Raw genomic sequence first — 23059 nt, forward strand, 5'->3', positions numbered from 1 at the left:
AGCACCTTCTTTTCGTTTGGGATCTGCATGTGTATTTAATACATCTTCTCTGTCCTGTCCCCCAAGCGCTAATGAAAATATCTGATTGTTAGGTCCAGGACCAATCTTTGAGGAGCCTTGCTGATATATTCTCCCAGACTGATTTTTGCACCCCTTGAGATAATGTTTTTCAGAGTTTGCTTATTGAAATGTCATGTGAAAAAGGCATTGAAGCTCTCAGTATCTCTCACGATATCTACTGTTTTTCTTCTGTCCACAAGAGCTGTTATCCTGAAAAAGGAGGAAACAATCAGTGTGACCATGAGTAGCAGCCAACATGGATTTGTCAAGAATAAATCACCTCGTTGCTGTCAGGTAGGCACTTAAAAATCATCTGCTTGTTCCTTTGAGGGGGGATTGAAGTTAGTTAGTTTTCATTTTAAAGATGTTTGTCCTCTCCGGGTTTCTGGAGTTTCATCCATGACTTCCCAAACAAGACTGAGTATCTTTGGGAATTCAAAAAATTCAACCAATTTTTTTATTATAAAGTTTGTGATGATTAGCATCAGCCCAGTCACTTTGAAAAACCTAGTGTATCCAACGAATCCCTAGTTTAAGTTCATGCTCCCTTGTTACCACTTGTGTATGTTAACCGCTCTGTTACAGCTGACTTTTGTAAAGACAGCAGGAACTGTGCACTTCTTGTATCAGACTGCAGTCCTTTTCTCTTGGTCAGAGTCCAACTGCTTCCTTTGTCTTCCTCTTTCAGTTTAATATCAGGGTCCTAAATGTGGTATGCACACAAGTGAGATTCAGAAGGACGTGCTGAAGTTCAGTGTAATTATATATAGATTCACTGTCGTACTAAGATCAGAAATTCAATAACATCAATAGTGAGTAATGCCCTTCTTTTCTTCACTGTAAGTACCAGCAATTCAGATCCTGGCTTAGAAAACAACGCAAGTGTTTTGTGCTTGGTCTTGCTCTCGTTCTTCAGTAGATGTAGATCAACATCTCAGGGCCGCCTTCATGCAGCCTAGGAAAGCGCAGAGGTTGCAGGTCACATTCGTGATGCACTCGCAAACTCACGGGAGAGTTTCCAAAATGACTGCTTCGTTTTAGTCAACGCTGCTGTTTCCTCACCTTTGTGAGCAATGGAGCCGCATCAGCGTTGTAATACAGAGGAGGGAATACTACAAGCACTGACAGTAAGTGTGAGGGATTTTTATGTTCTCGCCCACTAGTTTGCACATGGTCTGGTGTGATTCATCATCTTCACAAAATGGGAGAGCAGCTACAAAGAGAGCAATTTAGAAATCTCATCCAATTGAGCCGTGAGGAAATCAGACATAACAAAAGAACGGAAACAGTTGCTGTACCCCAGGCTTACTGTAAAACCTTCACAAGTTGCAAAAAAAATACAAATGTCATGAACTGTGAAGTCAGGAAAGAAGGGATAACGGGTCAATATCCAGCCAGGAGAGGGAGAGGGTCTAATGTATGTATAGTGAAACCATACCATCAGGATTTTAACTTGCTGTGATTTAGGGGACCTACTTATAAAAGGGGTACCTGCATTAGACCTCTCAGGTTTTCAAGGCGCTCTTGCTTTCTACCAGTCTGTTAGCCAAGTTTTCAAAACAAGCGTGTGCATTTGAATTGAGGAATTTCTAGAGTCTGCCCAAAAAAGGTGGAAGATTTCTTTCCTTCCTCTTCACCCTCCATCCCTGCCAACAATGAACTGTGTCATCTTTCTTATAAACACTTCAAGGAGTGTTTGTTTTGGAAGCCATGCCAAATACGCCGTTTTTCTGAATATTCCGCACTGGTTCCTGAGATAAGTGTGTCACTTCTGTGTCTAGTGTTTTAGCTGAAGTTTTACATGTCTCCTCTGTATCTCCATAGGGTATTTATTTACCCATAGATCTTGAATACTTTGGATGTGACAGTTAATAAATAAATTTATAAAATCGCTCTCAGGATTGGGGTCAGAGGAGGAGCAGGAGAAAGGGAGAAATAGGTCTATTTTTTTAACAATAATAATTCATCAAAATCAACAAATGTTTTGGGTTTTGTTTGTTTGGGGTTTTTTTTGCTTGACTGGTGTCAAATAGCTCAAGCTGAGGTTAACTGGGGGGTCCTGGTAGTTAAATGTGAGCCATCAGTGTGCCCCTGGTACTAAAGGTGGCTGCTGTTAGGCAGAGTGTTGCCAGCAGGTTGAGGGAGGTGATCCTTCCCCTCTGCTCAGCACTGATGAGACACATCTGGAGCAGTAAGTCTGGTTCTGGGCTCCCCAGTATGAGAGACATGGACATACTGGAGAGAGTCCAGCCAAGGGCCACAAGGATGATTCAGGCCTTGGAGCATCCGTCAAACAAGGAGAGGTGAGAGCTGGGACTGTCCCACCTGGAGAAGAGAAGGCTCGGGGGTCTTCCCAATGTGTATAAATATTTGATATGGGGGCAGTACAGAAGACTGATCCAGACTTTTCTCAGTGATGCCCAGTGACAGGACAAGAGGCAATGGGCACAAGTTGAAATAAATGGAATTCCATTTAAACATAATAAAAAACTTCTCTACTGTGAGGGTGATTGAACCTAGGAGCAGGTTGCATAGAAAGGTTGGAGATGGTCAAAACCTGACTGGCCACAGCCCCAAGCAGCCTGCTCTAGCTGACCCTGCCTTGCACAGGGTGTGGGTTGGACTGGATGATCTTCAGACCTTCCTCTCCTCAAGCTCAACTGTTCAGTGACTTTTGCAAACTTGCCATTGATTATGATAGTCATAAATTTGATTTAGACAAATAATTCATGCCTAGACCTGCTGTCTTCATTCAGAAGTTCCAGTAAGTTTCTTTCTGTGTTTCCTTTAGGTACTGGCTCCATGCCCATGTCCTTTTCTGTGAAGTTTAATTCCTATCAGTACTCTTGCATGCGTACAGAATTTTCCATTATTGATTTAATGCATGCTTAGAAGCTATTCTACTGTTTATTTCCTAAAAATCCCTTCCTTCATGGTCAGTCTTGGCTTCCAAATCAGTAAGCTTTTATAGCCTTTTGATGTGTTTATATTATCCTCTTTCATATTTGACCTCTCACTTGCAAAGAGCTGCAGTGAAAATCCTAAACTCCAGACACACAAACACAAGTTGACATTTTCTGAACCTGTACACCACAGTTCTCGCTTCAAAGAGATTCTGGCTTTCCAAATGTGAAGGATCCTGCACTGCTTACACTGGGGTCTGAGTTTGTTACCTGCCTCAGCTGTCAGGCTGTTGTGTAGATCAGACTCATCTTGACTCATGAGGAATTGCATCAGTAATTGGAGTAATTGCACCAGTATAAACAACTGTGTAGCTACAGGTACTGGTTTGGTGCACTGAAGATCAGAATGGCTGTTGCAGGTTGTGTTGCTACTACAAGTGCTCCCTAAACTCATTAGTGGCTGAACTTTCACTATACAAACCATGCCTGTTTAAACATAATCAAAAACTTCTCTACTGTGAGGGTGATTGAACCCAGGAGCAGGTTGCATAGAAAAGTTATGGACTCTTCATCATTGGAGATGGTCAAAACCTGACTGGCCACAGCCCTGAGCAGCCTGCTCCATTAACACCTGGAAATAGGTGTTAATGATGTGTTGATATATTGAGTAAGGCAGATTTTGAACCACAACCTGTTCATGGACATCAAGTAATGGGATGGGGTTGGGTGTACTGGAGACTTGCTCTTTGTTCTATAGCTGGGATTTTTAGTCAATATAGCTTTCAAAGGTTTTGGGGGGGGGGGTTTAATGCACTTAAAAAGTTGCATGATCATTGTAATTATTTAAGTACATAACCCCCAAATGTGAGCACAGCCTTAAACTACAGCAGTGCATCAGGCCTCAGAGTTAGCCTCTTCAACCCAGGCGTGTCGAATCGGTGACTGCCTAAAAACACAGGTGGATGCAACTTGCTGGTCCTTGCAAAAACTGGCTGAGACAACTCGGGTGCAGAACCAGGCCTGCCTGCTTGCTCCTTCTTTGTCAGCCACAGGGAGGAAAAACATTTAAATAATGTGGAAAACTATGGAAAGAAGAGCCCCAATGGAGTCTGTAGCCTGTGACCATACAAAGTGGCTGTACAGGTGACCTGAGGCTGAGATTTTTAGAGTATGCAGCCCAGGGCTTTCTCCATGAAATCACAGGAGTCTCATTGAAACGATGTCAAAACAGTTGCGCTGTTTGCAGGAAGCTTGTTCTGGTTTGTGCATCAGAGATGCACATACATCAGAGATGCACTTCTAGAGATGTGCACCGTCCCTAGAAAAACTGCAGGGATGCCCCTGTGTTGTGCACAGTGCCACGAAGCACAGCACTTAAATGAGTGACAGCCCTCTGTCTTCCTGAAGTTGAAAGCTGCATGGAGGAGACTAGAACTTGACTTTTCAAGTCCAGTCAAACATTAGCCACTTTTAATATTAGCCTTATAACAATATTAACACTGGCTTGTAGACAAACTGCTCAAAGATTCAGAAGAATCGCTGAAGAGGTACACAAGCCCAGCTGCTTACTTATAGACATCAGGGTCCTTTTCTGTAGATGCTGGGGACATTATGTGCCCCTCTGGTTAAGGAAGCAACCTAAGAGATCAATTTTGTGAACATCTGTTACAAGTTATTATCTGTTCTCACTATTTGTTTTTGCACTATTGCAGCAAAACAGAAATACTTGCAAGTACGTATAGTGCAGGCATCCTTTTGGGGCTTGACTCAAAATCATTCAGTTGCCCAGACTCTAAAAGAGGTCCAGGTAAAAATTTTGGTGACTGCAGGATCTATGTTGTTTACAGCTGCTGGGAATGCAAAGGCACAAGCTGACTGCAGGGAAGAGTAAAAGGTAGCGCTCGCCTGCCTTCCCAGGCTGTGAGAGTGGCTTTTACTGCTTAAGTATTTCCCAACCTTGTTACTGCCCAGTGTGTGTAACAACTGATATTAATGCATGCAAGAGAGTACAGCAGAGGCAGGAGGGAGAGTGTCCTCACACTGTTTTGCAACACTGCACATTTGAAGTTCCTCAGCTGTGCTAAGAGGAAGCGGTTATTCGGCTTTGCTGCCATTTCAGGAAGGATAAAGCTCCAGTAAACTTTCCCTGAGAGAGTCACCTGGAAACCACAGAGGTAAAAATTAATATTTGCGCACTGCCTGTCAAAGGAGATGCCACCAGGAGGAAACTTAGGGCAAGGTGAGCGCAAACCCTGAGTTGAGGAGAAAGGCAAGACCAGTGCAGTCCCCACTGCACAGGAGTTACACTGGTCAGCACACACTACTTTTCCCCCCAATGGTTATTCTTAGGAGTTGAAGACTTTGACATTTTGTAGGAGGGGGTGCAGTGCCGTGCGACCGGTGTGTGTAGGTGCAACAAAACGAAGTCTCAAAACAGTTCACAAAATAAGTTGTTGCCCATTCTTTGGGTGACGGTGACGAGGTGGTTGTGCCCATCAATTTTTTCCACTGCACGTTGTGCCTCCCCAGGAGCTGTCACCGTGCAGAGAGTTTAGGGGATTCCGCATCTGGTTATCAAAGGATGGATCTTGTGTGGGAGGGGAAAGCCTGCCTGCACCCCACACTGGCTCCTAGTCTCAGCCACAGAGATTCATCTAAAAAGATGACTTAGTGCACACAACTGTCTCTAAAATACCCTGGTCTGGTCCACCTCTTTGCCTCGGTGTCTCTTTCAAACAAATTCGACCTTACTCCCCTTTCCAGAGCCTGTCTGCTCAGTGGCGAGTGCTGCAGAGCCATCGCCTCTGCTGGGAGATGAATTCCGGGTTTGCACATAGCACAAATCTTTTGGGCTGTCAGAGACCTCCCATCGGTCCCAGCACACCACCGGGCACAATCTGTGTCCTGTCTATTTTGGAATATCTTTCTTGCAAGAAGACTTGCCCTGAAAAGGTGTAAAACCTTGCAGGTGCCACATGGGAAAGTGACATTACCTCTGGAGATGAAGTGCCTTTTGATCACCACTCTTTCTGTAATACGAGAGGTACTTGAAGCAGCAAGAAGGGCAATCGTGTGGTGCCTTTGGGGCCAAGCTGTGTGTCTTGGTGATTAGAGGCACTCAGCTGGGGTGGCCAGTGTCATGGGCTCTGGATCCTGCCCCAAGAACTGGTTTTGTGTTTGAGTGTGACTGGAATAGGGCAAAAGTGGGCTCTGATGATCAGTAAGTGGACTGCTCAGGAGAGGGAGAGAGGGCCTGGCCTCCTCAGTCCTATTAAAAGAGATTACTTGTGGTTTTAAAGCTGCTTTAGAATCACGGGTGAGCTGTCAAAATTCTGCTTTATAAAAAAAATGAGAGGTGCAAGCTTGGAGGCAGATTTTATTTTGCATCATTCACCCTCTAATAAAGGCTAAAATCCCTTCTTTTTTTAGCACAAGGAGAAGTGTGTGTACCTGCACATGTATGCCTATTGCCTGCTATACCTAAGTTTCAAATTCCCTGCAAGCCACTGCACTCCTCGATCACTCCCTGGTGATGCCGTGTTACCTTCATCTGTATCCCTTCAGCTTCTTTTCAGAGGGTTGCTTTTCATGGCTAATTTTAGACCTGACCTTGCAATTACTGGTACTGTGAGCTTCAGCTTCCTGTTTAAAAGCTGCTCTCAGGACATGGCTCTGTAGTGACGAGGTTAGTCTGGATTTCGCTTGCTCTTCCCACAGGCTGTAGCCACTGTTCTGTAGGATCTTCACATGCTCCGGACTCTCACATCTCTTCCCCTCTCAACATGCTCACCCAGCAAAGAACATCTCGGACAAGTGAATACTGGTAACTGGGAGGCTGTTGTTTTAAGAGCAATTAAGAGCATTAGAGTAGATCACCATGGACCTCACTAATTAATTTTGTAATTGCAGTGAATGAAAAGACTTTTATATCTTCCCACTCCTGCCGTTGATAGATGTAAGTTTTAACAACATTTAGACCTCATACTCTCCAGGCAGTTGCGTTTGGTGTGATGCCCCTCCTCTGCATTGTGCAGCAGAGAAGCACGGACAGACAGACTTCCTGCACATCTCTGCTTTGTTGCTGGTGTGACAGGGGCCATGTCCCTCACCCTAAGAATCATTTCATGTACATTCACAGTTGGCATCTGTTTGATCCTTAACTATAGGTACAACTTGTCCCTCCCAGGTGAAGGTTTGCTGGCCTCGTAGCAGAGGACGTGTGTCGCTGGAGAGCTGTCACTAGGAAGGAGCCCTTCCCCACTGCTGTGCCCAGGTGGGCCAGCACAGAGGTACCCAAACGTGGGGAAAGATGCCCCCCCTTAAAAACATATCCTTTCTTGTGCCCACCACATGTGTGTGTAACAGGTACTGTTTCAGTGCATCACTTAACTGCCTGGAAAATATGGCGTGGTTTAGGGGTCGTGTCATGTTGTGAGTAAGGAGGGGTCTGGAAGATGCAGGCTGCTGGTGGACTTCTGCCCCACTCGCCTCTCTGTGCTGCTGTTGCTCTTCTGCCTCTTTGCTTTGACTGTCCTGTTGTGACATGTGAGGGGCAAAGCTGGGCTTTTGCAAAGTGCTCGAACAAGTCTCGCATGCCTTTAAGGATGGGAACTGCTGTAGCTCTTGTTTTCTAGGGAACCTACACCAGGTCTCTTATGGGGCTTGCTCGGTGGCTCTGGCAGTGCAGAGCAGTCAGTGCTCAAGGAGCAGCTCCTAAAATGCACCCAGTAGGTGCATCTCATGGGTGACATGTTCCTGCTGGTAAGGATCAACCACTACTCAAGTTTAGGGCTGAAATTAGGACTGGTTTTGGTGGAGGGCAAAGAGGCCCCTTATCACAGCAGCCAGAATCAAAGGAAGATCCCTTTCCCTCCAGAGATGTCTGGTTCCCATCTGCCAGCTGTTGTTGGGGGTGGCACATGGGAAAGCTCTGTCCTTTCACCTGGGGAGTTAAGAACAAGCCTTGCAGAAGGTGGAGCAGGTTCTCAGTGCTGAGGTCAGAAGAGGAGCTGAGAACCACTAAATTAGATCTGCATCACTGAGGGCAAGTTCAGATGGTGGGAAAGAGGAGTAGGATGCTCTTTGAGACTGTGCTCAGCTGTGGTGTGCATGAGTCACTTCACATCCCACCAAGTCCCCCCTTTCTCTTGGTAGATGATGTTCTTCCTCGCATGTCTGTGGACCTTTGCGTGCCTCTCTGGATGCCTGATCTTCCTTGAGATGTGGTGGTGATGATCAGAATGAGGGCTGATTCCTCTGTGGGTGTCTGAGCTCCTTTCTTTACTCCTTTTCCCCCTCCTATGAGCTGGGATTGCTTAGTCCAAGGAGATCTGAACTCCTCTCACCTCTCCCACTGTGTGTCCTGAGAGAGATGGAGACCCTGCCCTGTAGTGTGGTCTGAGATCTGCTGCTTGCTTCACACCGGGCAGGAAAAACCCCAGGGCTTTGCGAGTGGGACTAGTCACAGTGGGACTGCTCCCAGAGCTGGTACATGTGCCTGTGGCTCTCCTAGCCCGGGGCCCAGGTGGCAGGCACAGGTGGCTAGCTCGCATGAACTGCAGCTGGCCCGGCCCAGGGAGGGCTGCGGGGGCACAGCTGGAGGGAGACCACAGGTTGGCACCTTGCCCTCCGTGCCAGCAAGGCACTGTTCCCTTGGCGTGGGCTCCTGTCTCGGCAGAGTAGGTAACCCCGGGCATCGCCCAAGTCCGGACTGCTGTGGAGCAGGACACTGAGCTCTGAAATCCACTGTCCCATTCAGCCATGCCATTTTGGGCTGTGCAGGGGAGGTTTGGGACATGGCTGGAGGAAGTCTGGCTGCAGCAGGAACCAAGAAGCTCGGCAAGGCATGGGGTGTGCTAGTGCTGGCTGAAGAGCTGGCGGGGCAGACACCAGGCTTGCCTGGTAACGTGTGTCTCCTGTAAAAACTGCCTGTGATATTTGTGTGTAACCAAGAAGGTGTCTATTGGCGATTAAAAAAAAAACCAACAAACGCTTTTTGTATGAAGACAGATTTGACAAAGAGATTGGGTGAGTGCAGGATGGGGGAGGAGGGGAGAGAGAGGGTTGCAGTGGTGACAGGGAGGGCATGGAGGTGGATCTGCAAGTGCTGCAGAACTGGGTCCCACTGCGCTTTCCTCCCTCCCACTCCTTGAGAAATTAGAGTGTGAAAGCCTCAGGCAACGTGAGTTCATGTGACACCAAGGAGATGGGCATCAGCACGAGCAGCCAGAGCTGCCCTGCTTGTGAGTGCTCGGCTCATCTGTCAACCAGGTCTCCAGAAGGCGTGCTGGAGGGCTGGCCCAGGGAAGGACGGCCAGGGGAACAAGCGTGGTTAAGCCAAGTACATGCTTCAAATGGGGTTTTTTTTGGTGCCTTCTAGAAATAAGCTGTCTTGTAACCTGCCATCTGGTTCAGTGCTGTTCACAATGGAGCTCCATGTGCTATGGAAATATCTCAAGCTCCTGAGGGAGGCTGTCGGCCGCTATAGACCCCATACATCCAGTGCATGTTGTGAAGAGTTCCTGCACCAGTAGCTTCTTACCAGTAAATGTAAAAAAGGAGGAAAAAGTGGACGTATTAAAGAGAAAGGGGAAGAATGCACTGAGCAGCAGCGGGAGTGGAAGCTGTGCCACTTGGGACAGTTGGTGCCTTTCAGGAGCCCCTGCTGCAGCAGTTGCTGCAGCATCTTGTAAACCCCGACCTTGCTGGAGCTCTGACCCCCTGGCTAGGACAGCCTGCGGCAGGGAACGCTTCAGTGAGGGTGCTGGGCTGTGCTTTGCCCTTAGGGAGCAATTTGAGGCATCAGGTGAGAAGGCAGGAGTACTTAACCTGATACCCCATCCCTCTGCTGAGGTCCTGCTGGGTTGACCTAGTGCTTCGTAAGTATTTCTTATGCTTTAGGTTTTTAGCTGAACCCCCCAGCTGGTAGCTACTGGAGCATGGTACTAGGAAATATTACTACAGCATACTTTGAATTCACATAGATTTTGTAGAAAAAGAATTTGAGACTTCCCTTTTTTAGAATGAGAAGCGCTGCTGTTCTGAGTACAACGGTGTGGCATCTTGTTTGGAATTTCCCTTGCTTTCTATATATACACATGCAGCGAAGCCACAGGAAATGGAAGTTTAAAAAAAATACCATACAGCATAGGTATCTGCTTCTTGAAAAAATTTTATTCTTGTAGTCAGTTTTATTATTAGTGAGCACTTAATCTTCAGGCATCATTTAAGGCTTCTTTTAAAAGGTGTGATGTCCTAAATCATTGGGGGGGAAGCAGACATTGCCTTAAAAGTTGCAGAAGATTTGAGAAGTTTTTTAGGCTCTATACTGCCCATGCTACAGAAGGCAGCATTATTGTTGATGTTCTCTCCCTTGGGGCTTTTGGGGTAGGGACCAACTTCTAAGGCTTCTCCCAGTTGTATTTTCTGAGGTTCAGTGAGTCAGTCTTGCCTACAGCTGCTGTCATGATTGTGTGCTAAGGGCCTACTTCTGCATGGCAACCGGCATAGTTATTAGTAGACAGCATTTACTTTAAAATCCCAAGCAAAATACATTATAATTAGGCCCAGGAGTAATGAGAACCAGCTTGCCAGCACTTGGAGGATATATGGTCTGAAAACCTCATTGTTGGTGAGACAGCTGCTCAGGAGCTCTGAACTTGTCCTGGGCCTGAACTCAGGCTGGTTTGGAGAGCAAAACTGAGGGAAGGTAATTTAATGAGGGAGAAATTTTAGGAGAAGGGATGGACTAATCATGAAGGCAATTGGACAAACACATCTTGGCAGCTCTTAACATGCTAAGACACATTCCTACAAGTCCCAGAAGAGACAGTTATCCTGCCTCCTCCCAGCCTGCCCCTGTGTTTCGTCTAGTATTGGCATGCTTCTCCAGTGCGGGCATTGCTCACCAGCAATGAGAAATTTACAGAAGCCTAAACGGGCATTAACTTTCCCTGATAACAGGGTTCAGTTATCTTGGATGCCTTTTGTTACCGATACAGAAAATAAGGAACCAAGTCCCATATGGTCACATAGTTTTTCTGTATGGTTTCAAGAGTCTCTTATGTGAGGACTTGTTTCTGCAGTTTTACAGATGATGTGTGTTTCAGTGAACAAATGTAGTACAAATGGATAATGAAAGTTCATAAAGTTTATGCTATTGAAGTTCCTTTCATTTTATGCAGTTACTTTCTTACTCATATGCCTTTATTTCTTTCTTTTGGGAAAGGAGCTGGGTTGCTTTTACAGTTTAACCAAACAAGACACACACTACTTGGCCATCCAAGTGGCAGAAAACATCAATGTGAGGCCAGAAGGAGCTTTCCTTAATTTAAAAGGTTCAAAAAATGCTGGGAACTCATGGCTGCTTTCACTTCAGTGTTGGGGCAGTCGAGCTGACAGGGTTTTTTGTGCATTCTGGTCTACAAGTTGAGGACTCTGAATTGTGAATGTAGGTGGTGGTGGCAGTTGCTTGGGATGCCTTGATATGTATGCTTTGCCCGGTGAGGAGAGGGCAAGTAAAGATTTTATAGTGTTTCTTCAAGAGATCTACCAGTGACTTTGGTGTAAAAGTCAAAGCACTGGGTAATAAACAAGTTTTCTTAGGAGGAATAGGTTATGCCCTATAATCTGAAACAAACATTTGCATGTAAGAAAGACACTGGTAGTTCTTCATAGCGTGTGTAACTGGTTTCTTGGTTAAGCCAAAACACAAACAAAATAGGTAAGGCTTTTTACCAGCCAGAAAAAAAACTCAATAGGAAATGGTAAAGTAAAATAGCTCTGAAGTGAGGTATTTTTATACTGAAAACCAGCAAATCTGTCCTAGATTTTTGCCACAGGTATTCAAATTCCAGTCATCATTTATTGCACAGCTTTAGGTGGTAGCTGTAATCTGTGCTTGATCTAGAACTTCACCAGTTTGTGTCTGTTGGTCCAGTGTGGTCCTCATTGTAGCTATATCCAGTTTCCCAGCACTGAAGAGCCCTCCTTTCCCAGGATTCATACTAATCTCTGCTTTGACCAGGGACTAATTCACAGGTCTTAAACCCACAAGAATAGGTACTGTTAATTTCTGTGTACTGCAGACTGCAGATTCTTGTATCTAATTCTTGCATCTGTTTCTAATAGTTGTAGGTCAGTCTGTACAACTATACCCACGAGGACTAACATGAGTGGAAACCTATAGCAGACTTGAGCTTCTGATATATACTAAAGCAGTGATCATCTCAATGCAATTAAAAAAAAAGGCACCACCAAGATCTAACTTCTTTTATTGTTGTGTTTGTCTGTCTTTGTAACTAACTGTCTTGTAATGTGAACCACTAAAAAAAAAAGTGCATATTCTGCTGTATCAATCACTGGCGATATAGTATTGATGTACACTGAAGCTGTAAACAAGGCTTGTCTAATGAGAACAGTCAGAAAAAGTAAGATTAGCTTATGCCACAGGAAGTTTAATCATATGTTTCTCAGCCTATATTCTGTGGGCTGCATCTGATCTCTAAGACCTTAAAAGGCAATGTATAAAATGGTCACTAAAAAAAAAAAGAAAAAAATAAAAATCTCTGCATGTTTGTGCATGTTGTGTTGGGAAAAACAAGCTAGTAATCAATCACAGGTTTGCAATCAGTTAAAGATTAGATTAATAAGAACCATTGCACCTGCACACTGCATGCAATGGCCCATGCATCTTTTATGGTAATATCCCACCTAAGGCAACATTGGCATAAACCACCAGCTTCCTTTTGGGGCTGTAACAGGATCCTGAAAAGGAAATATCAAGGAAAATATCCACAATTCTCCTGAAGTGTAGTACTGGGAAGGAAGCAAAGCAGAAGACAGGACTGTTGTTATACAAAGCAAGTTTTCTTTAATCATGAAAGGTCATGGTTGCGCTAGGCCTTTACTTTGTATCCCATCTGTAACTCCAGCTGTGACATGGTGAGAAACACCTGGAGCCAACCCTGAAAAAACCTACGGCCCTGTTACATTTGTACGCTTTAACTTCTGATACTTCTTCTCAAAACAGTCCCTGACATTTGTTGAAGTTATCTCCAGCGTAGATAGGATAAGAAGAAATTTAAGCTAGCGTTGGCATCATCACAGAGTAGGGCGTTAATGTGTTCTTGTGCATCTGAAAGGTCATTCTTCCTCTCATAAATGAGGAGTGATTTTTTCAACGTATTTGAAAATAGTCTGAGACACTGGTTATCACTGAAGTAATGAAATAACTCTTATCTGAAACCATGACATTTAGTTAGCCCTTAGTCCCAGTAACTATACTATTTCACATTTAAATACTTACACTGAAAGAGAGATTTTTGACCACTTTACTAATGTAGTAAAGCAACTGCACAATCACTTTTATTATAAAAATAATCCATAGGTAAAATAGGAATACAATCAATAATTACACAAATACACACTTACAAATGTGTAAAATAGTTACTTATGGCACAGAAAAAATAAATATCCCTGTACATTGTTTCTGTGCAAAAAGACAGGCTAGTTTTAGTCAATAACCAGCCTTTTTGTTTTCTTCACTTCTCCTGATTTCAGTTGAACACAAGGACTTTCAGATCAGATGTCTGAAAGTTCAGCCTCAACAGACAAGAAAATACTTTTGCTTTTAATCCAGATAAAGCATAATAAGATTTTTCCTATCTTCTGCCAAAATGCTCCTCCTCTGTTCTTCAGCCTACATTTTTGGAAGAGGAGGAAAATTTCAAGTTCAATAATTTTTTTCACAAGCCTTCAGACTGCTGTGAAGAATTAGACTCAAGTAAGAGTCAAGCTGCACTCTGAAGCAAACTACCACTGTAAGTTTCCGTTTAGTTTGTAGTGGAATTTGCATTATGCTTGCCTTCCTCATAGTTGTCAAAAATAATTCTTCATAAAAACACTTTGCTTTATCTTGAAGTCTTTCATACAGTCCAAGAGAAGGTGAAATCAAATAAGAGGTAGATATTGTTCGTCCTCCTAATTCCTAAGAGCTGTCCATTTGAATTACTCTGTTTTAGGACTGTAGGAGATATATATAAACCAAAGTTTTACTGTCTATAAAGTAGTGATTGACTTACATGCCTCACATCATGTGGTCACTGGCAACATTCAGCAACATGCTTGAGGAATTCATCACTGAGTTCATCACTGAAAAACCTCATACAATGAGGGCATCTAAGTTCACCTTGTGCCCTGCCCTCGGATCCTGAGTTTCCATTGTCCGCAGGAGGAGAAGCTTGTTCAGACTGTGACGATGTTCTTCTCACGCCTGTTTGGCCTGGGCTATTGCCTCGTAGATGTTCAACGTTTGTCTGTACGTACATATGATTTTGGTTACCAATGTGAACTCTGAAATGACTACTTGTGTCTCTTGAGTCCTACAAAGAGAAAGAAGAGCTCTTGAAAAAGATGCAGTAAAAAGATATTCTTTAACAGAATATTTTATCACCTTTATCTGAAACACTGCTCATGTTTTTATCAGAAGATGTGTAAATAAAATATGCATCAGTTTTTGCAGTTTTATTAATATAGTTGTAAAGAAGGCTTGTAGAAAACACAGAATATTGCCAGTATGCTATTTTAAAGATGCCACTGTTATAAGAGTCATGGCCGTCCTTCCCTTCCTTCTAAGAATTCACCCTTACTATGTTGATCCAACACAGAAGGAAAATGGACTGGAAAGGGGTATTACATGTGTATTGGGAAGCATCTCCACTAGAACTGACTATGAAATAATGTAAGTTTTTGATAGCTGCACTAAGCTGAAATGGTTTTAAGATTTTTTTAGATATAATTAAAAGTATATTTTAATCCTGAATCCTGTTGACATGCTTTAATTGAAAAAGTAGCATGTTGCTGTCTTACCTGTCTTCTTGCTAGCTGGTGTTGCAGACATGCAACTTCTGCCTGAAGCGCCTGTATTTTACTCTGTGCTCGTTCTCTGTCTGATCTCTCAGATGTGAAATCATCTTTATAAACTAGGACCTGAAAAAGAATTATTATGTTAATATTTTATAAATTAGAGCATTGGCAGGTTAGATTAAAAAGTTGAGGCTGTGATTCCTTTGTTTGTAAATACTTATTCCCAGAATCTCAATATTATCTTCTCTATCATATCTGTACTTTAAAGGTATTTGTATTTCTTTTTCAGGTCTTTCACATTTTGTGTTAAAGCCAAAAGAACTGCATGCAGTTCTGCAAGTAGTGAGTTTCCTTTAAATCTGTGTTGTTAAGTATCTGTATAGCCAAATGTGGCAAGACAAGTGGCAAATGTCAAAAGAAATAATTTCATTTTCCCCCCTTGGACTTAAGTGGTCTGGGGAGAAACTAAGAATTCCCACCTCTAGGAAAAAGAAACTTAATGACCTGTTGCTCCAGCATTTGTATGCGCTCATTATCTCCTTCACTAGCCTTCTTCACATCTTCTAATTCTCTCTTTGTTTTTATGCATTCATTCATTTTTTCTTCCAGTAGCTTATTTAACCGGAATATCTCCTTGTGCATCAGGTCAGAATTCGTTTGTGCTGAAGTTATGCCATGCTGCTGCTCCAGTTGTGACTTCATCTCTTTTAGCTGCAAGTGGAGTCGCTTCACATACTCATCCCTACTTGCATCGTATTTCTGCCATTTTGCATTTAAGTCTTCCACCTGAAAGATTACCCAGGAGAGTCATGAAGAACATGAAGACACACACGTGAAGACACAAACTTCCAAGCTTTCATAGACTGTCTACATGTGCAGGACAAAAATTCTCTAAAAGATAATATAACATGCTGACTCAACCGCTCAGTGTGGATAAGCCACTTTAAAGGACAGCAGAAGATCATCATGCTGTAAGCCAGGCTCTTCACAGGCAGCCTTCCCCATTCACCAATCCATAGGGACAGTATTAAATAATATGGAATGGGAGGGGCTGGTGGTCACCCTGGGCCTAGTGCTGTTCTCCTGGGGTGGAATACTGATGCATGGAAGGAACACAATAATTGTCTTCTGCAGTGTATTTTTAACTACAAAAACCCAATACATTAAAAATAATGTGATAAGTTGTTCTTAGCTAAGGGAACAAAGACTATGTTCCATGTTGAAAGGACTAAGAAAAATTTTGGACTCACATTAAACTGCTATTTAATTAGATTAACCAGGCCTTACCGATTCCAAATTTACTGTAATTCAAAATACTCAATCAAATCTTAATCTTGTACAGAATGAAAGTACTCACGTGAGCTACTTTTTGTTTTAACATCCTGTTTTCATCTTGTAGGTTGCAGATAAGAGCTTGAAGTGAAGTTTCATTGTCTAAAAGCTATAATTTTCAGATAAAGGAAGTGTTACTTTAACATAAAAATCCTAAATGCTACTTAGCTATGCTGTTAAACTGGAAGTAATCTTTTTTTTTAATGCCTTTAAAACTATTCACTATCAGTGAAACAAATACATACATCTAGGTCTACTTATTTCTATATAGTATATTTCTAAATACTAATAGTATAGCCTACAGCTTTTATTACTAATAAGCAGAGCAAAAATGTACTCAGGTTTTTACCACCTTGGTATTACTTTTAAATAGATCTGTGTGGTGTCAAAAAACATATCTGTCTTACCAACTTCTGAGTCTACTAAAGGTAACAAGAAAAATACCACGCATTTTACATGCATGAGGGTCTGCACTGATGACAACAGAACTTAACAGTTTACATGAACTCGTTGGAAACTTCTTGTTTGGAGTGGGGAATGCATGACAAAGATACAGATATGCCTTCATCTTGCTTTGTTATTACTGTCAATTTTGGCCAGTACTAGGAAGAAATTACTGAGGGGAAAAAAAGTAACATAGAACACTTTTGTACAAAATTCCCTAGAATCAGCTAGTAATTGCATCTGAAATTTCTCTTCTTCAACAGGGAAGTCCCCACTGTACAAGGTTAGCTACTTATTACATATATCAGTCAATCAAATTTCCTGTCTATCAATTACACGTAAAATATGATAATACTAAACGCTTCAAGTCCCTTAAAAAGTCCTTTTTTCTTATATCTAGTCAACCTCGAACTATTTCTTACAGGTAACTTCAATGTGAATAACTTTTCTTTCGAAATGCTCCTGGGATGTTTTACAAAGTAGAAGTGAGCATGTATAGAGTTTATCGTAAAAGCATAGATGAGTGGTCATGTGAAGCACAGCATTACCACTATGTAGCAGTAAGAGCATGAGACAGAATTATTCTTTTTTGTGAGAATTGGTTGTAGCATCCTACTCAATACTCTGATCTGTTATTGGAGGCAGCACCTCTAATGTTATTTCCTTATGGTATTATCATGAATTGCCTAACGACTCTGAACCATCTTGACTTCTGGAGCAACAGAACAACACAATCTACCTCTACCCTACGCTGAAAAGCTTCAGCTAAGGTGATGATGTGGCAAAGCCACACAGCCGTTTGCAAAGTACACCAAAATCCAGGTGTTTCTTTGTGCCCCTCCACAGCATTTCTGCCGCCTTCCTATCATGAAGCAATTTTTCTGAACATCCCTGCTGGAGAAAAACATTGCCTTGCACTGGGAGGCCAGGGGGGAACCCCAGAGGAAAAAAAAAAAAAACAAACAGGTAAGACACCTTGACTCATTCTTCCCTAACCAACTTTCTGTAGGTCTGTACTACGTGTGCAAAGCCAAATCCTGATCTGAGAAGACCACGTGCTATAGGGTTCTTAATATAAATACTACTTTAAAATATCTCTAGTTTGTTTTGTGATTTAGATGCTTAAACAAGTAATCAGAAGATATCACCTTCAAAAGCACAGCACCATCTAGTGATGCACAGAAGCATGCTGCAGTACAAAGAAGGTACTGTCTCCTGTACATGCAGGGAAGAATTGTAATCATGGAATTGCTGAGGTTGGAAAGGACCTCTCAAGATCCTCTCCTCTCCTCTCCAAAAAAAGCCTCTGATGATGAGATAAGTGAGACGGCCAAAATGCAAGTGATTGACAACTCCTTCCATCCTAAATTTTGGTACTCAGAATTATTATATTATTATTATATTATATTATTTTATATAATATATTATATATTATTATATAGAGCTTGCCATGGTAATCTTCTCACCCTACTTGAAATTATTTAAAGGGATATTTCTCACCACTCCCCAGTTACAACTATCATATTGTAATTAACACCTCAGAAGCTAATAAGACTTTAAAGAAACATAGTAGCATTTAAGAATACCTGATTAGATCTTTCGGTAGGTATCTGGTCATCTGAATTCCCCTTCTCTTTTCTTTGCTTCTCTTCTAGACATTTTGCCAGATGTTGACACATTTCTGCTGTGGATGCTAATTTGCGTTGAAGTTGGTGAGTTTCATCAGTGAGTGACCGGCACAAAACATCGCTGGTGGCCTGAGCCTTCTCTCTCTCTGCCAAGCTCTTCTGAAGTCGTAAGATTTCTCTCTCCTTTTCATATGGAGGCTGATTTATCATCTGCTGTATCTCTCCATTTTTCTCCTCTAGTTGCTGATTCAACTTCTGTACTTCCTAAACATAAGGGGGAGGGGAAGTTATTTAAAAGCAAAGTGAACTCAAAAGCCAAAATATGTCTAAGACTGAATTCCATATTGCTCCTGTACTCACTGCAAAGTACTTAAAAAGTAAAATAAATCCAATTCATTTCTATATAATCACTCGACCTTGGAAGTGACAGATCAATCAATCAAAATCAAGGACTGCTGGGACAGCTATACAAGCACTTCCTAGTCAATAGAATGAAGAAACAACCAGCAAAAATTCAGGAAGATTTTATGAAAAGATATACAGCAGCAACAAACTAAAGATGGAACTTACAAGAAATGAAGTAGTTTAAAAGGAGTAACTATGGAGACTGAGAAATGTTTACTGGTCCTACATTCTAAGTTACCAGATAGTAAAGATTTTCCTCAAAAAAAATGGAACTGGAACATCATCTTATCAAAAAACAGTGAAGTGTATTCGTTGCCTGGCACTGTCACAAGGACAAAGCAGAGGGAGCACACACAGCAACTTTCCCACCTAGGAAAGGATGAGTGGTAAGGATAAACAAACAGAAAATTAAATCTGCGTGGCAGCAATGGCTATTTGGGCCATAGCTGACTCTCCAAGGTATGTGAGGGGGTCTGACATACTCCTAGGAAACAACTGTGTATATCGTTGTCGCACGTTCTTGTTGAATTGGAAGCTCTGTGGGATCATCCGTGCTGCATTAAGTTAACGTCTCTGCAGGTGTTTTGAGAAGGAAGAAGTTTGCTTGCTGACTGGGGTAAACCACTCTGTAGTGCCATGCATCTGAAGTACACCAGTCCTGACTGTCAAAACAGCTCGTGCTTGATATCCTCAAAAAGTAGCAGATGCTGGTAACAGAAACCTCTGCAGCACTGCTCCTGCAGAATCAATGATGCCCTGGATGCCAGCGGAGACCATGAGACAGGTACAAGCTTGACTCTACCCTTCCAGTTCTTTGGGAGCGCTAATAGAGCTGTAAATCACAGGGAGCACTCCCCTTTGCCAGCACGTAGGCCTCTGACTTCACAAAATGTCTTTTTGTTGTTGTTGTTGTTATTATTTTTAGTGACAACGATTTCAGTGTTTCTGATTGGGCATAAAATATTTATTTCTAAAAAGAATAAAATTAATATCTAACTTACAGAAATAACACTTGTTCTTATTACTGATGTTTAAATTCTTTAGCATCATGCTGAATTTCCCCTTTGCTATAGATTAAAGACATTCAGCATCAGACTTCAAAATATATTCAGATACCACAGGTTTGTCATCTGTCTGCAAAGTGTCAGTAAGATCATCTCTTATTACAAATTTCCAAACTTGAACTTATTTAAATGTATTTTAGGTAAGTGTCATATATGGAAAATGTTTTGTATAAGCATTAGGTCAAGAGATCACTTTTGACAAAAATACTTGTTTCAATTTTAAGTACTGCTGGTCGGTTTGGAAATTCCTTTATGCAGCTTCATACAGAAAGAAATGCTTTAAAATTCTTTAAGTATTTCAGACTGAATGTGGGAAAGTCTTAATGACAGTAACAAAAATAGCACTTGTGGCGGATGGGACAGGATGCAGTTTAGAGATGGTTTTTTCTGTCATAAAAGATACCAATTTCCCTAATCTCTCTCCTCACAATCCAGACTTGCCAGTTACTTCTCCAAGTATTAACGTGCTGCCTTAATGTCAATACAGAAATCCATTTTTAAGTGCACTGTAAAAAAAAAAAACAACAAACACTTCAGTAATAAAAGTGGTGGCATCAGTTGTTTATCTTACAGAACAAAACTGTTCCATCTGATAGAGAGGAGGGTCTTCAGTAAGTAATATGGAGCTTCCAAATTTAGGGTTCTTTACTGGTTTTCCTTCTCCTTGTGAAGATAGTTGCATGAAGATTTACAATGCCACGCTAAGTTTTTGTTTTAGGATTTTATGGTTTACCTTCTTGAACTTAATGCAGTGGGAACTACTGTTGGATACAGATGGCTGAGTTGCTTTGGGCACAGTCCAACTCTGGGGACAGAGCGATAGAGCAAGTCCTGTCAAACGCACCAGCATTGCATTGCGGGGGTCAAAACATTTGCTCCCTTGTCCGGGCTCTGCCACCACCAGCTTGGCGTGCCACCCCGGGCAAGTCACTTAAACCAAGCTGTCAGCGCTGGTGCCTGCGCACCCCGATCTGTTTCCATAAACGCGAGGGAGCAGTCTCAATGCAAAACGTCCACATCCTCCATTCAAGACAACCACTGCTGGACTTACTAAGCTTAAATTACTCATTTTTCTAGAGAGGAGTGCGGAAACACCGCTCCCGAGGTGAACGCTGCTGCCCCTCCTCGGGTATACGCGCGCCCTTTCGCCCAGGGAGGCGAGGTGCTGCCTGCCAGCGCTATTTCGAGGGCATTCGCGGTTTTACCTGGCTCAGAGCTTCCACTCTTCGCGCCGAGAGTCGCTCGCTGTCCCTGAGCCGCTCCCTGGCCTGGCCCAGCTGCTCCAGCAGGCTCTCCACCAGCGAGCGGGCCGGCTCCGCGCCCGCCGCCCCCGCCTCGCCGCCCGCCGGCGGCGGCTGCTGCTGCCGGGCCAGGCTGCTCCGCAGCTCCCGGATCGTCGCCTCCTTGGCAGCCAGCTGCAGCTGGAGGTACTTCAGTTGCTGAGCGGACTCGTGGTACAAGGTGCAGAGCGCGTTGTACCGAGGCACTTTATTCTTCAAGCTCCTGTTTTCCCGGTGCAGCTTCTCCAGCGTCTCCTCCACCTGTTTGAAGCGGGCCACCAAGGGGTCCGTACTGCTACCCTCGCTTACCGAGCACATGGCCGGGGAAGGTGAGCCGCGGTCACGCTGCTGCCCCTTCTCTTTCTTCTCCAGGGCGAGTAGTAATCCGGCCAGGTGCATATAAATCCGAAGAGGAGCCAGGTAGGGCCGCGGCGGCTGCTGCTGCTGCTGCTCTTGTTGCTGCTCCGCTCTTCCGCCTTCGCCGTCGGGGGAGGAGGATGGCCGCTCTCCTTTAAGGGCTCGCAGGACCCGCCTGCTGCCCTTCCCTGCCGCCGCTTTTCTACGGCGCAAGCCGGGCCGGGCCGCGCTCCGCCTCTGCGGAGGGGGGAACCCCGCCGCGGGGGAGGGCAGCGCTTTCCCCCGCCGCCAGCGCGGGAGCTGGCCCCGAGGGCAAGGCTGGCCGGGGAACCCCGGCGAGGGGTGAAGAGGAGAAAAGGCAGCCGGGGGCTGCACGGGAAGGAAACGGGAGCGGCTTGAAACCTGGGGGCGAGGGAGGGGGCCCGGGGCGAGCGGGAGGCTGCTGAGGGGACGGGGGAAGTCCGGGCTGAACGAGGGGCCGCTGAGGGGAGGTGAACGAGGGGGCAGACTGCTGAAGGAGGGGCCGCTGAGAGGGGGGGGGAGCTGGGGCCGGGAGGACGAGGGGCCGCTGAGGGGGGGGTTCCCGGCCGAACGAGGAGGAGCGACGACCGGTCGCGGGAGGAGGGGCTCACGGTGAAGGTGGGAGCGGCGAGAGGGCTCTGAGGGGGAGGAGGGGGTCCGGGGAGCGAGGGGCTGGAGGACGGGGCTGGCCCCGCGTTGCGCAAGCCCCGTAGCGCGGCGTCCCAGCAGGAGCCGCTGCGGGATTTCCCGGCCCGGAAGGGGATTTTCCCTGCCGGCGGCGACCCCCGCGACCGGGCCGCTCGCCCCACTCCGCCTCCCCGAGAAGCCCCGGAGGTGGCCGGGCCGGCGCATGCGCCGCGGGCCACGGCTGGCGGGGGCGGCCTCCTGCCCGCCGCCGTGCCCGTCGGCCCTGACGCCCAGGCGGCGGGCGGCCCTGCCAGGCGGAGCAGCGGGGTCTCCGCTCTGGCTTTGCCCGCGCACACAGTGAAGGAACAGCCAAAAAATCCCACGTCGTGTGTTCGATCTGCATCGGTAGCAACGGGAAGGCTTTGGACCCGGGCAAAGCAGCGTGCCTCTCCTCGAAGGCTGCGCGCCTTCACGGATTTTGAGGAGAAGCTTGCTTAGGAAAGACCTCGAAGAGACCAAAATCTTCCGGTCATCAAAAGTCACGTCATCAGCTAGTGTTTTTACCCTCAGGATTGCACATGGAGATAAGCAGAGTTGGTGAGAGTAAAACCAGCTGCCTGACGCTGAACAAACAGGCGCCTGTTGGCCATCCCTGTGGTGGATAACTGCTTTTATTAGCAGCATAGTGATAGAACCTGTTAACCAAGGATATTAGCGCGGTTATGCTGGTGTAGTATTTCTCATAGGAGGAGGGGAGTATGGCAAGCTGGACTGATGTAAAGTTTTTTTTGGACTGGTTTAGTTATGTCCATGTTATCATACTGGTAGAACAGCTTGGGAGGAAAAAGCCTTAAACCAGCACAAAAATAAAGCCTAGGTTACATTTGATTATTATTTGTAATAATGTTTATTGTGTGTGTATGTATGCAGGTGTATAATAACATATACAACACAGAGCTCACTCTATGTGCACACAGCCTTATTGCGCTAGGCTCAGCACAATCATAGAAGATGTTTCTGGACCAAAAAGCATGTCTGTCCACTTATAGAGCAAGTGAAAATCACCGCATGCA

At 44.5% G+C, this 23059-nt stretch overlaps 1 protein-coding gene across 1 annotated transcript; it reads right to left on the minus strand.

The window, feature by feature from the left end:
• Window positions 1-13306: 13306 nt before the first annotated feature.
• On the minus strand, window positions 13307-21419 carry TNIP2 (TNFAIP3 interacting protein 2). Its single transcript, XM_050895704.1, has 6 exons — window positions 20907-21419; window positions 18191-18496; window positions 16186-16269; window positions 15333-15614; window positions 14832-14951; window positions 13307-14344 (listed from the first exon to the last, which is right to left on the minus strand). Exons 1-6 carry the CDS (start codon window positions 21378-21380, stop codon window positions 14063-14065), a joined length of 1548 nt encoding a protein of 515 aa, XP_050751661.1. The 5' UTR covers window positions 21381-21419; the 3' UTR covers window positions 13307-14062.
• Between the last annotated feature and the right edge of the window lie 1640 nt (window positions 21420-23059).

The sequence above is a fragment of the Gymnogyps californianus genome, chromosome 4, assembly GCF_018139145.2.
Source record: "Gymnogyps californianus isolate 813 chromosome 4, ASM1813914v2, whole genome shotgun sequence".
Taxonomy (NCBI): Eukaryota; Metazoa; Chordata; class Aves; order Accipitriformes; family Cathartidae; genus Gymnogyps; species Gymnogyps californianus.